The sequence below is a fragment of the Nuphar pumila genome, chromosome 1 (assembly GCF_984573655.1).
Source record: "Nuphar pumila chromosome 1, dmNupPumi1.hap1.1, whole genome shotgun sequence".
NCBI classification, from domain to species: Eukaryota; Viridiplantae; Streptophyta; class Magnoliopsida; order Nymphaeales; family Nymphaeaceae; genus Nuphar; species Nuphar pumila.
In genome coordinates this window covers 69,719,313-69,735,911 of record NC_143249.1, presented here as the reverse complement: position 1 = coordinate 69,735,911, position 16,599 = coordinate 69,719,313, and the positions used below count along the sequence as shown (strand labels likewise).

The window sequence follows — 16,599 nt, the reverse complement described above, 5'->3', positions numbered from 1 at the left end:
CAAAGACAACATTTCTTGAGGTTCTGATACGTTTGTTGGTGGGATCATAACACCTATACCCTTTGTAGTCATCTGCATATCCCACAAATCTGCACTTTTGGGCTTTGTCTTGAAACTTGTTTCTCAGGGACTGATCGATATGCACATAGCAAACACATCCAAAAACACGCAGATCATAATAACTAGGATAAGTTCCAAAAAGACAGTGATAAGGAGACTTATTTTCCAGAATAACCATAGGCAGTCTGTTTATCACATGCACGGCAGAATGGAAGGCTTCTGTCCATAAGTTGATGGGAAGATTACTGTCATGAAGCATACTCATGGCACTTTCAACGATATGCCTGTGTTTTCGTTCAGCAATTCCATTTTGTTGAGGGGTGTGAGGACAGGACACCCTTCTTCCTATTCCATTACTTTGGAGAAAAGAGATAAAATCACGGGATGAGAATTCCCCACCTCCATCACATTGGAAAAATTGAATGGACTTAGAAAATTGATTTTTGACAAGGGAAAGAAAATTTTGAAACAAAGAGAAGACTTCCGACTTATTTTTTATGAAATATATCCAAGTGTATTGAATATAGCTATCAACAAAGATTAGATAGTATTTGCTCCCAGATCCAGAGGCAACTGGGGCTGGTCCCCATACATCAGAACAGATTATCTCAAAAGGTTTTGAAGCTCTCTTATTAATGGAATGAAAAGGCAATACATGACTCTTGCAGGAAAGACAACTGGAACATTTGTGATTGTTCTCATCCCTATTTAGACTTTCTTTTGGAATGAGATTATTAGATACAAGTTTCTCAATGAAATGACCCCCACAATGTCTTAATCGACTATGCTATAAGAATGGCTTATTACATTCAGAAATACTAAAAACATTAGCAGAAGAGGATGAACACGACTCTAATGAAGGCTCTGAATTCAGGTGGACAGGGCGGACAGCATGACAAGGAACTTCTTCAAAGACATACATATTGCCTCGTCTCTTTCCTTCAGCGAATGTTTCCCTCGTGCGAAGGTCCTTGACCTGCACAGAGAAGGGAGTAAATTCAACTGAAGCATTATTATCATCAATAAGTTTGGAGACAGAGACAATATTTTTCTTAATGTCAGGAGCATGAAGAACGTCAGAAAGAGTAAGAGTGGAATGTGACATGGGAATGACAGTTTTTTCAACATGAGAAACAGGATGGTGGGATCCATCTCCAGTGACAATCTTACTTTTTCCAAAATAAGGAATGGGGTTAAAAATCTTACCTGCATCACCTGTTACATGAGTCGCTGCCCCTGAGTCGACAAACCAGGTGCCTTCATCGCTCTGCTTCAATTTCAACTCTGACAAGGCAGATATCAACAAATCTTTAATCTCTCCACTGCTTGAGAACTTCCTTTTGTTTTCTGTCTGTGGACCCTTTCCTTTATTCTCTGGATTATGCCAACAATTCGCCTTGATATGCCCCTTTTTATTACAAAGAAAGCAGGTAGGAATGGATCTTGACCCCTGCGCATGAGCTAACGTATTTGGAGTGGGAAGCAAACCACGCCCTCCGTGTCCACTTCGTCCTTGTCCTCCTCGTCCGCACGCCTCTACCATAAGACACCCCTGTGGCAAAAACTTCTTGAGAATTTGTGTGAACGTGAGATTCCTCAGAGAACCCTTTCAGAGTCATCTCATACTGAATTAATTTTGCTCGCAACTCATCAAAGGTAGGAAGAGCAGGGAGACATAATAGGGAAGTGACGATCATGTTGTAGTCGGATCCCAATCCACTCAGAGTCTGTTGTACCATATCGCTGTCATTCACCGTGCATCCTATAACTGCAAGTTGATCTGTGATAGTCTTCATCTTGTTCAGATATTCCATGATGGTCATGGAATCTTTTCTCAACATCTGGAATTCCCTCTTGAGAAAAACCATTCTCGCCTGCGAAACTTGTGAATATGTTTGAACCAATTTTTCCCAAAGTTGCAGAGCAGTACAGTTGTCGGGGATGGCAACAAGGACCTCTTGGGACAAGGTGGAAGTGATGTATGCAACCACTGATTGATCTTTCCTTTCCCAGTTGAGGTACTCAACATTCTTGACATACACAATTGAACTTACTCCTTTGTCGTCTTTTTCTTCTCTCGTAACAAATTCGAGTGGGACGGGAGTGGTTCCATCAAGGTGACCTAAGAGACCTTGACTCCTTATAAAAGGAATAATTTGCCTCTTCCAAATCAAGAAGTTTGAGGTAGTTAACTTTTCAGAAACGACTTGAGTGAGAAAACTTGAGGAAAGATTGGATGAAGAGGAATGAAGATCCATGAAAAGGAGTTTTAACAAGAAGGGTAACCCCTTTTTTTTTAGTATTCACAGAGTGCTCAGTCTGCAGTCAGAGTTGTTTGCTGATGGCCTTTTTTTTTTTTCTTCGGCTTAGTAACTCAAAGATAGACCGACCAGAAACTGTCAGAAGAAAGCACTGAGTTTTCAATGTGAATCCCACTTGTAACAGTCAGAACAAAAATGATACGAAAAAAACAAATGAGAGCAAAGGAATGAACAGATTTTCTGTCCCACAGCAGGCTGGACAGCAAAAAAAAATTTTTTTTTTTTTTTGGATCCTGCGTGAACAGATTAGGGATTCACGTGAGATGTGAATTCACTAAAAGAAGAAATCGTAGAAATGAAATTCACGTGAGATTAGGGGTTCACGTGGGATTCACTGCGTAAAAAAATGGGAAAACGAGAGGTGATTGAAATCGTGGTAAAAAAATCAAGATTCACGTGAGATGTGAACTGATTAGGGATTCACGTGAATCCTGCGTGAACTGATCAGGGATTCACGTGAGATGTGAATCCACTAAAGGAAGAGGTCGTGGAAATGAAATCCACGTGATATTAGGGATTCACTGCGCGAAAAAGGTGGGAAAACAGGAAGAGAAAACGAGAAGTGGAGATTGGAATCGTGGTAGAGAAAAAACTGAAGGAAATGAAGAAAAGAGTAGACGAAACCTCAAACCTTGATTTTCGGCACCTTCAGAATCCACTTCAACCCTTAGTTGGATCTTAGCTCTGATACCATGTAAATTTTCCTTCGGTTCCTGTATTGAGAAAGAGAAGAGAAATAAAGAGGGAGAGAAAAGGGAGAGGTCGACTTCGGCTGTCACGATTTCAGTTAAAGAAATCGTGACCTAAACATGTATTTAAGCTTATATTACACTATGGGTCGGGTCTGGTATATATATCCAGACCCGATAACTAAATACATCTTTACATACATGGACGGTGACATGGATCGGGTCGGATCCTGCACCTTTTTCATTACCCACTCCTAATGTTCTTCCGAGTTCTCAAGGACAGAGAAACGTGCCCACATGCTACATATGTAACAAAAGGGGTCATGTTAGGGCTAACTGTTGGTTTAACTCACAGAATAAAGACAAAAACCAGCAAGGAGAACATAAGAAAGGAACTGAATCAAATGGAGAATTAAAAGAATTACTTATGTCAGCCTTAGCAGCATTGAATTTGAAACAGAATGAGGAGGGGACATGGTATGTTGATTCTGGGGCAGCAACCCATGTTACTGGAGATGTAGGTAAGCTTCTAAATCCTATTTCTTATTTTGGCAAAAACTGTATAGTCACTGGAGATGGATCCCGCCATTCTATTTCTCATGTTGGAAATTCGGTTATCCCTATGTCCAAGTCCACTCTCAAACTTTCCAATGTTCTTCATGCCCCAAATATCAAAAAGAATATTATTTCTGTTTCCAAACTAGTTGATGATAATCATGTTTCTGTTGAATTCACTCCTTCTTCTGTTCATGTAAAGGATCTACACTCGAAGAAAACATTCGCTGAAGGGAAACGACAGGGCAACATGTACATCTTTCAAGAGGATCCTTCTACATGTCATCAGCCAATCTGTAATACCTTGAAGCCTTCTTCTGTGTCTTCCTTTGCCCCCTCTGATTTTGTCTTCAGTGTCTCAGATTGTAATAAGCCAGATCTATGGCATGGTCGGTTGGGTCACTGTGGTGATCATTTTATTAAAAAGCTTGTCACTAATAATCTCATTCCTAAGGAGAGTTTGAGTCTTGAAAAGAATAAACAAAAATGTTCTAGTTGTCAGCTATGTAAGAGCCATGTGCTCCCCTTTCATAGTGTTAATAAAAGAGCTTCAAAACCTTTTGAAATTATTTGTTCGGATGTCTGGGGACCTGCTTCAGTCAATTCTTGTTCTAGTACTAGGTATTATCTTATTTTTGTTGATAGTCATTCTCGTTATACATGGATATTTTTCATGAAACATAAATCAGAAACTTTCATTTTGTTTCAAAGATTCTATTCTTTTGTCAAGAACCACTTCTCCGAAAATATTCAATATTTACAGTCCGATGGGGGAGGTGAATTTTCTTCTAGTGACTTTATTAGTTTTCTCCAGAATAACGTAATAGGAAGGAAAGTGTCCTGCCCACACACCCCTCAGCAAAATGGAATTGCTGAGAGAAAGCACCGACACATTGTGGAAACTGCAATGAGCATGATGCACGACAGCAATCTACCCATAAATTTATGGACGGAAGCATTCCATACTACAGTCCATATTATAAATAAATTGCCAATGAATATTTTGGAAAACAAATCTCCATATTTTACTTTACATGGAGTTCACCCCAATTATCATGATCTGCATGTGTTTGGATGTGTTTGTTATGTCCATGTTGACAGCTCATTAAGGCACAAATTTCAAGATAATGCTGTAAAGTGCAGATTTGTCGGGTATGCAGATGACTACAAGGGTTACAGGTGTTATGATCCAAGAACAAAGCGCATCAAAGTCTCCAGACACGTCATTTTTTATGAGATGAACTTTGACTCTCATCCAGAATTCACAAATTCCTCGTCGAATGATGTTGAGTTCTATTATCCATGGCTGAGCTCAGAATTATTTACTGAAACCGATATCAGCTGTCCTGCAGAATTTAGACAGGTAACAGAGAGGTTTGAACAACATGACAATTTGAGTCATTAAGAAGATGCAGAAACCTCATCACAACCAGGCAGGTACAAGGACATTGTATATACTCGACGAGAGCAGCACAGACCAACGGCCAATATGCCTGGTCATGCATCCTCACAAAATCCCGATCTTAGAAGGTCTAATCGAATTCGACATCCTGTTGAAAGGTGGGTTAGTTATGAGAATTTCTCCATGGATTTTCAACTGTTTTTAACCTCTTTGAACAAAGAGGATGAACCCATTACCTTTCACCAAGCAACACATTTTAGAAGGTGGGTTGAGGCCATGAACGATGAGATGGAGGCACTGCATGAATGTGGAACCTGGGAGATTGTTCCAAGACCATCAAATAGAAATGTTGTTGGATCAAAGTGGGTATATAAAATAAAATACAAGCCAGATGGCACTATTGAACGCTACAAGGCGAGGCTTGTGGCCAAAGGCTTCACCCAAGAACAGGGGCTAGATTATGATGAAACTTTTAGTCCTGTTATAAAGATGGGGACAATTCGACTTATTCTCTCCTTAGCCGTTGAACATGGATGGGTACTAAGTCAACTTGATGTTAAAAATGTCTTTCTTCACGGTGATCTTAAGGAGGAAGTTTACATGGAGCAACCCACAGGATATGCTGAAGGAGACTCTCAAAGGTATGTATGTAAGTTAAGAAGGGCAATTTATGGATTGAAACAAGCATCACGTTCCTGGTTTGACAGTTTCGCTGTGGAAATACAGAGGCACGGTTTCTCACAGTCACTCTTAGATCATTCTCTGTTTATTTTTAGACAGGGAGATCTGGTCACTTTGTTGCTCATATATGTTGATGATATTGTTATTACTGGGAACTCTAGAAATCATATTGAAAAGGTCAAACAACTTCTAAGTCAATGATTTAAGATGAAAGACTTAGGGAAGTTGCGGTATTTTCTTGGAATTGAGGTTGACAGAAAATCAGATGTCCTAATGCTCACTCAACAGAAATACACCATGGATATCTTAACTAAGGCAGGTATGAAGGAATGTAAACCTCTGAGCACTCCATGTGTGCTTCACCAGAAGTTGAGTTCAAAGGATGGTGATTTATATGAAGATCCTACACGATATCGAAGCCTGGTTGGCATGCTCCAGTATCTAACTTTTACTCGACCTGACATAGTTTACTCTGTCAATCAGGTCTCACAGTTCATGCACGAACCAAGGGTAAGGCATATGGAAGCTATTAAAAGGATTCTTCGATATTTAAAAGGGACGATTGGAGATGGTCTCCTGTATAAATCGAGCTTGTCACGGACAACAGAACATGAGATTATTGTCTACAGTGATGCTGATTGGGGAGGAGATCCAGATGAACGAAGGTCAGTTTCAAGTTACTGTGTTTATATTGGGCTAAACTTAATATCCTGGAGCAGTAGAAAACAAAAGGTTGTTGCAAAATCAAGTACAGAAGCAGAATATAGATCAATGGCGGCGGCCACAGCTGAGGCCACTTGGATAAGGCATATGTTGACTGAAGTGGGACAACATATCTCTCGAACACTCTTATTGTGTGACAATCAGAGTGCGATTAATATGTCTTTCAACCCCATTCATCATAGTCGAGCTAAACATATTGAGATAGACCAACATTTCGTGAGGCAAAAAGTTGAAGACAAGGAGATTGAACCTCAATTTGTGAGAACTGAAGATCAAGTAGCAGACTTATTCACCAAAGGGTTAACGAAGGACAAATTTTGGATACAAAAAGGCAAGTTGTCCATGGTACAAGGCCATGTACAACTTGAGGGAGGGTGAAAAGATAACATTAGTTCTGTATTAGTGTCTTGAATCTGGATCGGATCCTTAAGATCCGGATCCAATCACTTGTATGTCTAATTTCCATACGTCACCTATAAGGTGGATATGTTGTAATTTTTTATTGTTGTTCAAGGGTAACTTTGTACCCTAATAAATCTTGTAAGCTCTTTTTATATTCAATGAGAATGGACGCCCAGGGTGAAGGGTTCCCTCTCTCTATTTTGTGCAGCCTCTTATCATCACTTTCTTTATTCCCTCTTCTACAGATAAAAGATTGGAGATCTGCAAATCTAACACTTCGTACTGTAGTAGCTTTGCTCGTAGATCTTCAAAATTAGGCAATGAAGGTAGACACAGAAGAGACGTAACTAACATGTGATAATCAGAGCGAAGTCCATTCAATGCTTGCTGAACTTTATCTCTGTCAAAAATGTCGCAACCCACCATAGCTAGCTGGTATGTAATAATCTTGACTTTATTCATGTACTCTGTGACAGATAAAAAGTCCTTTCTCAAAAGTTGGAACTCTCTTTCAAAAGTAAAATTCTGGCCTCTGAGATATTAGAGTATGTTTGTGCCAATGTCTGCCACAGCTCCATGGCCGAGTACTCATCTGGAATGGCTACTAATACCTCATGGGATAGAGTAGAGGTAATATAAGCCACAACTGTCTGATCTTTTCTTCTCCATGCCACAAAATCTGAGTTACGAATCAATTTGCTGGAAACCTCCCCTTTATCATCGCGTTTCTCTTGCAAAACAAATTTTGGTGGGACATGAACTATCCCATCAAGGTGTTTAGAGAGATCCAAACTCCTAATGAAAGGCAAAATTTGCCTCTTCCAGATTAGGTAATTGGAATTGTTGAGTTTTTCAGATATAAGTTGACCAAGAAAGCTCGATGGAAGAGAAGAAGAATCCATAAATGAATCAAGAAGTGAAAAGGGAGCAGAGAATAATTTAAAGTGGCAGTCTAGCGTATCAGTCTGATTTAGCAGCCTTTTTTTTTTGTTTAAAGAACTGCACAGAAATAAATCTGACATGCACAAAATACAATCAGACTTGCGATCAATTTCAGAAGTATCAAGAAAAATAGATTTTTTTTGTTAAAGAAAATGGTGTAACTGGGAAAATAAATCTGATATGCACAAAATACGATCAGACTTGATCTATTCCAGAAATATCAACAAGAACAGATTTAAAAATGGCGTAACTGGGAAAACAATGAATCAGATTTATAGCAAGAAAGAGGCATATATATATATATATATATATATATATATATATATATATATATTCTCCTTTTTTTTGACGTGAAAATTAGGGCTCCTGCTGAGAAGGGGATATAAATCTGATGAGGGGAACAAATTTCAAAGGGCCAACGATAAAACAAAGCTCATGGGACAATCAGATTTGAGAAAAGAAGAATGGTCGAAACCGAGAAAGAGAAGACGCATATCTGAAATTAGATTTAGATCTGTCGAGATCTAAAGAGAGAAAGGAATGATTAGAAAAGAGAAGAGATGGTTAGAAAAAGAGAGATTGGAATTAACAAGAAGTTCGAAGGAAAAAAAAAAGAAAGGAATCACCGTAACCTGGAGTTCGAAGGTCAATCTCTACAGGCACGCCTTCCGGGATCAACTGCACGTCCTTGGATAGATATCAGATGAAGTCCTGCTCTGATACCATGTGAGAAACCACAGCAGAATATGTGTGCTGAGTAAGAAGACGATATGTTGTAAAGAGGCGTCAATCGGTGATGGTATTCAACACACCCGATCATGCCCTATTAGCATTAATACATATGGAGAATACAATATGGGTCAGGTCTGGAATGTAAGACCCAAATACAACAGACGACTCATATAGAAAACATGTATAAGTATGGATCGGGTCCCAGACCCGTATCTGAATAATACACCAGTCACAATAAAGACATAATCTTGGCATGTCCCATTCTCCATTCTTTCCACTTTTTTTCGTAAGCGGTAATGGATTTGTTTTTCTCAACATTCGTAAGAGATATTTCTTTCTCACCTTCAATCTTTGTAAGGATTAGCTTAGGTTCCAAATCAGTCTCATCCACTAATCCCTACATCTCCTTTCCCCATATAAGGTGCTTCATAATTGAAGCCCATGTAACATAGTTTGAATCGTTGAGCTTAAAGGGTTTAATGGTGACATTATCATTGTCATCCATTTTACAAGGTTTGAGAAGGGAAATAAAGAAGAAAAGAAAGAAGAAGAGGAGAGATGAAAGTGAGGATAATGAGTACTCCACCACGGATAATGAGTACGAGTGTTCCTCCAAGCTTTCAAGTTTTTATACAATCACGATTTCATATACACTTGAAAAGAACTTCACTTCTTTTTTAAACTTTGAATGACACGTTTCCCAATGCACCAAAAAAACTTAGCTTGATCACCAAGCTCTGATACCATATAAGAAGATGAGTTCTTGTATCACCACCAATCAAAACTTCAAATAGCTCCAACCAAAGATCACTCACAAGAACCACAAAGGTTCATAAAATACCCCAAAAAAGGTATGCAACAAGAGAAAAAAATATATTTTACTGATTGGAATCACCCTCAAAAATACATAAATTGTAAGGGGGCAAGGCCCCATATTTACTCTTTGCTTTTTTACTTAAGTCAAAAAGTTGACTAGTCAAAAGGCTAAAAATGTAAAAAATAAAAAAGTAAAAGTCCTATTCTAACTAAGCTATTCTAACTAAAATAAAGAAAAGGATGATTCTTAGTTAGCCTAGGTTATTACATATTATTTAAGAGGATCTACTTTCTCAAACATAAATATGAGGTCTTCTCACATTTTCAAATATTTTATAAGTTGGTCAAAAATAAGTTTGAAAAGGATATTTTCATTTTTCGCACAGATTCAAGGAGAGAATTTTTATCAAAGGAATTGAAAGATTATCTAAACTTACATGGAATCACATATCAAAGATCTTGCCCCCATACATCACAACAAAATGATTTGGCTGAACGAAAATACGGACATATTATGGAAACAACCAGAACTCTACTAATAGCAAATCAAATTCCAAAAGAATTTTGGGTTAAAGCAACCCTAACTGCTATGTATTTCATCAATAGAATGCCTTCTTCTTTACAAAATATAACACTAGTTGAAAAACTCTTTAAAGTATCTCCTAATTATGCTAGACTACGAATTTTTTGGTGCAAATGTTTTATTTTTACTAACAAAAATGATAAGCTCTTCTCTCGTGCTATTCCTTGTACCTTCTTGGGTTATGCAGATGACCAAAAAGGTTATAGGAGCTTTAATCCTAAAAATAAAAAATTATGTCTCACGTAATGTGACCTTAGAAAAAAAAACTTTTTTTACTTTGAAAAGGTGAAAGAAGTAGATGAATATTCCTTTTTATTTGATTTAAGTTCAAGTCATGAAAAATGTGATTATGAATGTGACCTGGATAGTGGCCTTGATATAATAAATGAATGTGATCTTGATAATGGTCATGACGATATAATTACTGAAGAGCAACCTCATAAGAACAAAAACTATTTACAATATTCTAGGCATAGAGACCTTAACCAACCATGTGCACTTGAACAACATGAAGTTCATACTAGAAGGTCATCTAAGATTTCCAAACCACCTAGAAAGTTTGTGTCTTATGATTCTTTCTCCAAAATACAAAGCATTTATTGCATTAATTCAATCATGAGTGAAACCTTCAACCTATACTCGAGCTAAAGAACATTCTGAATGAGTAGAAGCCATAAGAATAGAGTTAGAAGCTTTAAAAAAGGTTAATACTTGGATCATTCAAGATGTTTCAAAAGGAAAGAAACCTATAGGTTGTAGGTGGATATACAAAATTAAAACAAAGAGTGATGGAACTCTTGAAAGATATAAAGACATATTAGTTGCCAAAGGATATTCTCAAGAATATGGCATAAATTACGAGGAAACCTTTGATCCAGTTACTAGAATGATCATTGTTCGATCTCTAGTAACATTAGCCTCTGTTCGAAAATGGCCTGTATTTTAAATAGATGTTGAAAATGTTCTTATTAATGAAAACCTAGTTGAAAAAGTTTATATAGAGGCACTACCAGGTATAAGTGTTCCTAAGGGTAAAACTTTTCGTTTGGAAAAGGCTCTGTATGGACTTAAACAAGCCCCAAAGGATTGGTATGACCTGTTTACTCGAGTTATACTTGATATTGGATTTAGAACTTGTTTGACTGACACTGCACTATTTGTTAAGATTTTTGATACAAGTATTATTATTCTTCTTCTCTACGAAGGCGACATGATCGTCACCGGAAGAGATAAACAGAGAGTTGAAAATATTAAAAAACTTCTCAAAAAATATTTTGAAATGACTGATTTACGCTTTTAAAAATATTTCTTAGGAATCAAAGTTGCTTACTCTCCTAGAAGATATTTATTATCTCAGTCTAAATTTGCTTTTGACATTGTCTCCAAGTCTAGCATCACAGATGATAAGAGAGTTGATACCCCCAAAATTACCAACACCAAAATGTGAAATGATGATAGAGAACTTCTTGAAGATCCTACTCTTTACAGACAGCCTATGGGAGCACTCTCTTACCTTTCAATTACTATACCTGACATAACACACGTACACACAGCTAGTCAATTTCATCACACTCCCACTTCTGTTCACATAGGAGCAGTTTTGCGTATTATTAGATATATTAAGACTTCTCTTTCATGAGGCCTTTTTCTGTATGTTTTATCTTTTTTAGAGGTAATTGCTTATATAGATGTTGACTGGGGAGGTGATCCCAATAACAGATACTCAACAATGGGTTTTTGTGTTTTTTTAGGTGAATCCCCGATTCCGTAGCAATGCAAAAAGCAGCAGAAGGTTTCGCTTTTATCAACTAAGGCTGAATATCGATTCATAGCAACTATAATGATAGAGGTAGTCCGACTCAAAAGGTTGTTGGTTGATATGGGAGTTCAAGTGACAGGAGTCTCCGACATGTGTTGTGACAACAAAAATGTGATCTACAATGTCAGCAATCGTACTTTTCATGAACGTACTAAACATATCGAAATGGATTGTCACTATGTTCGAGAGGAGTATCTACAAAGGACCATCAATTTGCCTTATATTACATAAGAATACCAGTTAGCAAATTTATTCACCAAACCTCTTGTTTCCACTTTCTATTACGCAAACTTTCAGTTATTGTACCGTAAGTTTGAGGGGGAGTGTTAAAATTGTACATATATATATTTATATATATATATATTCATATAAATAAATATTTTTCTCTTTCTTTATTTTAACAATGTACATATATATATATAAGTAGGTTAGCTTTTAGTTAGGTTAGTCTTTTTAGTTAAAAGCTAACTAGTCAACAAAGTTGACCAGTCAACATTCAAACGATGAAGATGTTGGGAGAGGCCCCAAGTCGTTCGGACTCTCCCAACGTCTCTACGGAAACTATTGACTCTAGTCACTCTTGTATGCTTCTTGTATAAAGGTTATCAATAAAATATTATTTATTTTTAGCATCTTGTTTTGCCCTATGTGTGGGTTTTGTGAGTGAGCCCATTTGTGGCTTTTGGTGTGTTCACTTTAGCATTGTAGTGGATCTTGTTGGTGGCTTCCGTTTCTTTACACATATTGCACCAAAAATGTAACTATAAGAAAATAACTTAAAGCAGAGAAATAGGTGAGATTTTGCCCATTGATAGAGTGCAACAACTGCAACCATTACCCACCCACACAAGTACACACATTAGAGTTGCTAACATCCACATCCTTTTGTGGATATTAACAGGATCACCCAAATAATTATATCTAGAACATAGTCACCTATATCATTCAAGGTAATTTCTTGCCGAGGGTTTTTCTGAGACATTTTCACAAGTTGGTTTTTCTTGGGAAATCTTGTGCTTTTAAAAAAAGAAAAAATATATAAATAACAATAAAAAGATAAGAAAATAATAAGTCTTGCATTATTTTTCTTGCAAAAATATAAATAAACAAGTTTTAAAAGGTTTTAAAATACAAAAGAAACAAAAAAATTAAATGTAAGCTTAAAATATAAAAAAAAAATGAGTTTTTCCCAAAAATATCATGATATTATCCCGATTGTGATATTTTCAAAATATCACAATATGTTGCCAAAAATATCGGCTGACCTTAAATCGCCAATATTATCACGATATTTTCAAAATATCGGTGACACTGATCCAAAACAGATAAAAAAACTACTCTGATTTCTATGCATCAATTGTCACCAACATGTCATTTTGGTAATTCCATAAAGAATAGATGATCTATTTGACAATGAACGTCTGCAATTGTTTTCATTATAAAATTGTGAAAATCCCATAGTATGATAATTAATGGATCAAAACCACCAGGACAATTTCAAAATTATTAAAGGTATAAATTTGTGGTGATCTTGTTAAATCCAGAAGTGCTTTGGAACTTAACAGCTCCCTACACATGCAAGTACGTTATCAGATAGAATATGAATCCAAATAAAAAGATTCAAAAGGGTGATTTAACAAACTAGGAAATGCCATCGCTGATAGACACCATCGAAGATTTTTTGTGTGCTATCCAGAGAATGACAGATATAGCACAAAATGAATCGTTAAAGAAAAAAATATATTGGTATAAATTAAACAGGAAAAGATTTCCAAAGCTGAGTTAGCAAATTACTGCACAGATATTCAAATATCAGAAACACTGTATCCTTATACTGATTATATCTATAAGGTTAGTTCAATCATTATTAATCCTTCCAAATTCCAATTACTTTACACATGGCATTCATCAATATTATTCATAAGAAGTGGAGTCTGGATCATGATTAATCCTTCCAATTACTTTATAGATGTTAATGATTGATGCTATTCATAAGAAATACAATCTGTTCTCATATGACATGCATTTGGCCAGCTACTGTTTATGCTGACTGATAAGGAAAACTCAACAGGTCTTAGAAGTTAGAACTGCAATTCCTAGTGCCGTAAAAGAAACTTGAATTATCCCTCATTTTATCAATGTTGTTGTTGGCATCTATAGGTGTAGAATGAATAAAATACTCTTCGGAAGTAGAGATGTATGTAGACTACCACAGTCATTTACGAAGCCTCCTTTAGCTCCTCATAAACAATTATACAATAATTAAAGTATATAAGTTGCTAATTTTCACAAAGAAATTTAGGTTCTGAAATGGTAAACAGGTTTAAATTTTAAACTTGGAGTATTGTAAGGAGACTCGTTTTCATGATGTTACAAGTCTGCCCAAACTGGTGATCGTTGGGTTCTAGCATACCTGTCTTGCTGCCACAAGATTAACATCAAGAATAGCTTGCTGTTGTGATGTCCCATGGCCAAGCATTCCATGACCCCCATTCACATCAATTGAAACCAAAGCCTCAGTTTGCTCAATGACCAGAGAACCCCCATTTGGAAGTGGAACCCTGCAAGATAAAAAAAATACAAAGTCATTAAAATATGCAGTAAACCATATACAGATCCAATCTACAATAAGAGACTAAAGTGAACTGCTTAATTGAATAAGCATGATTTAGTCTGTCTGAAAAAACACTTGCACGTGCATACACACATGCACTGCATGCACATATGCATATCAAACGTTTGACAATTTTTCAGAAAGATATTAACCATAAACCTTTTCTGCAATCAATATTGGATTTCATTACTTTTTGAAGGACAGAAGAAACTTCCATTGAAAAGCACAGGACGAATGGTCACTAGTGAATAGATACAAGCACGACCAAACAGCACGGAATGTTGGATTTCATTATTAAGCATGTCAAGCCACAATTTATTTGTGAACACGCTATCCTCGAAGAACCATACAATAATATTTAGTGACATTCAGAATTATAAATTATGTAGCATTGCATAACAATGGTTTAACAAGCATCAGCAATAATCTTTGTATATGTTCTTGCAGCAGTTACCAAACCCATTTGGTCAAACAAATTGCCTTATATAGGTGAAAACTTACCAGAATTGCAAGGTGCTCTAGTAAATCCTGTATTTTGCAATTGTGCAATGATGCACATGTTTGTTATTATTCATTTTTTGTGTGCAATTTGGGTCCAAGTCTTGGTACACCAACATTTTTTCACTTAATAGCCTCCTTGGCAAAATAAAAATATGTCTGAAGAATTGGCAAACTAAGGTTATCTCTCACTTGTCGTAAGCAGTGCCTCCAAGATGGTCAATGGATAGCTGTCAAAAATTAGCCAACTCATATCAATACAACCATTTTTCTTTCATTAACGAAGTTTACTAGGACATGAGATCAATATACTCATCTTAGTCATTTGAAAGGACACCTAAATTCAAGCTTTGATAACAGAAGAGACTTTAATTAGAGAAATGGAATGATCCTATATATGTAAATATATCACATTAGACAAATTGCCAGGAAAATTAATATTAAAAATTTCTCAATGTCACATTTAGAAGTGGGAGCTAAGAAATGGCTGGTCAGGCCCAAAGTGAAAGACATGTGAGCCTTGCTCATTAGTTTTTTGAGGAGACTGGTGTTAAAATATATTATACATACATCTAAATATGTATAATATATATATATATATATATATATATATATATATATATATATATTCTTGATGATTGGCTCTATGTAAATCAAAATACCCTGGTCATTCATAGTTTGTGCCCAATAAAGGCATACTTGTAATTGTCATTTTGGTTTTTTTTATTATTGTTGTAATATGTAAACTTGTCATGGGCTTTATTGAGAAGACAATATAGTCGTTGGGGGCTTTAATGGGAAGACAAATATAGTTGTTGGGACCTCCCCAACAGCTATATTTCTAGCTGTTGGGGAGGCACAACAGCTATATTGGCCTCTCTACTTCATTATAAATACGGCATTCTAGCCCAAGTGAATATCATCCGTTTGAAAGGATTATTTGTTAATAAAATTTTGATTCTTTCAGTGTTTTTGCCCTTTGTAGCTTTTGTGTTAGCACTTTGAGTGCATTTTATGTGTTATCCTCTTGTTCTTTTGTGGACTTCAAGTGTATTATTGTTATATTGTTGTTATATTTCAACATTTACCACTTTTATTGCCTTCTCCACCAGTTCGTGACATGGTTTCAGAACCTTGGTACGATTGAAGATAGGTGGTGGATCGTGAGAGCTTCGGTTGGTGCATTGGAAAGTGTGCCATTACTCTTTGGTGGATCATGAGAGCTTTTGTTGGTGCATTGGGAAGTGTGCCATTACTTTTTCTCATCAAGTTCATCTTCTTTTTGCTTCCTTGTGGATTGTGGATGCTTTTGAGCTCATTGGAAAAGGTTTGAAAAGCTTGTGGTCTACATCGTCTTTAAAGGTTCGTGGTTATTTATACTTGACCTTCTCTCTTTCAAAATGGGCAAAAATGGGTGAAAAAGATTTCATGACAGTGATTGCCTTCAAATTAAATGACTCAAACTATCTTATGTGGGTAGCCGCTATGGAAAATCATTTAAAAGTGAATAAACTATGGGGCTATGTGAGTGGATCAATATATGAACCCCAACTCATTCTAACCAAGAAAGATGGGAATCAAATAAGGGCCTTAAATGATGATGAAAGAGAAAAAGCTCTAATTGAATATCAACAAAAGGTTGAGGATTGGGAAGCCGAAAATGCCCAAATTCTATCTTGGTTCTTCAATAGCATGAAACTCAAGATTGCGGCTCACCTTTGTGGGATGAACTTGAACTTTTGGAACCTAAATGAGAAGACGC

At 36.4% G+C, this 16,599-nt stretch overlaps 1 protein-coding gene across 3 annotated transcripts in view; it reads right to left on the bottom strand.

Annotated features, from left to right (window-relative positions):
* RNEE/G (RNAse E/G-like protein) overlaps nucleotides 1–16,599 on the bottom strand; it is a 187,853-nt gene that overhangs the window by 62,879 nt on the left and 108,375 nt on the right. For all 3 annotated transcript variants that reach the window (XM_089998291.1, XM_089998298.1, XM_089998304.1), the window contains one exon: nucleotides 14,139–14,286. In XM_089998291.1, coding sequence (XP_089854417.1) covers nucleotides 14,139–14,286 — 148 coding nt within the window. The remainder of the gene's footprint in view (nucleotides 1–14,138; nucleotides 14,287–16,599) is intronic.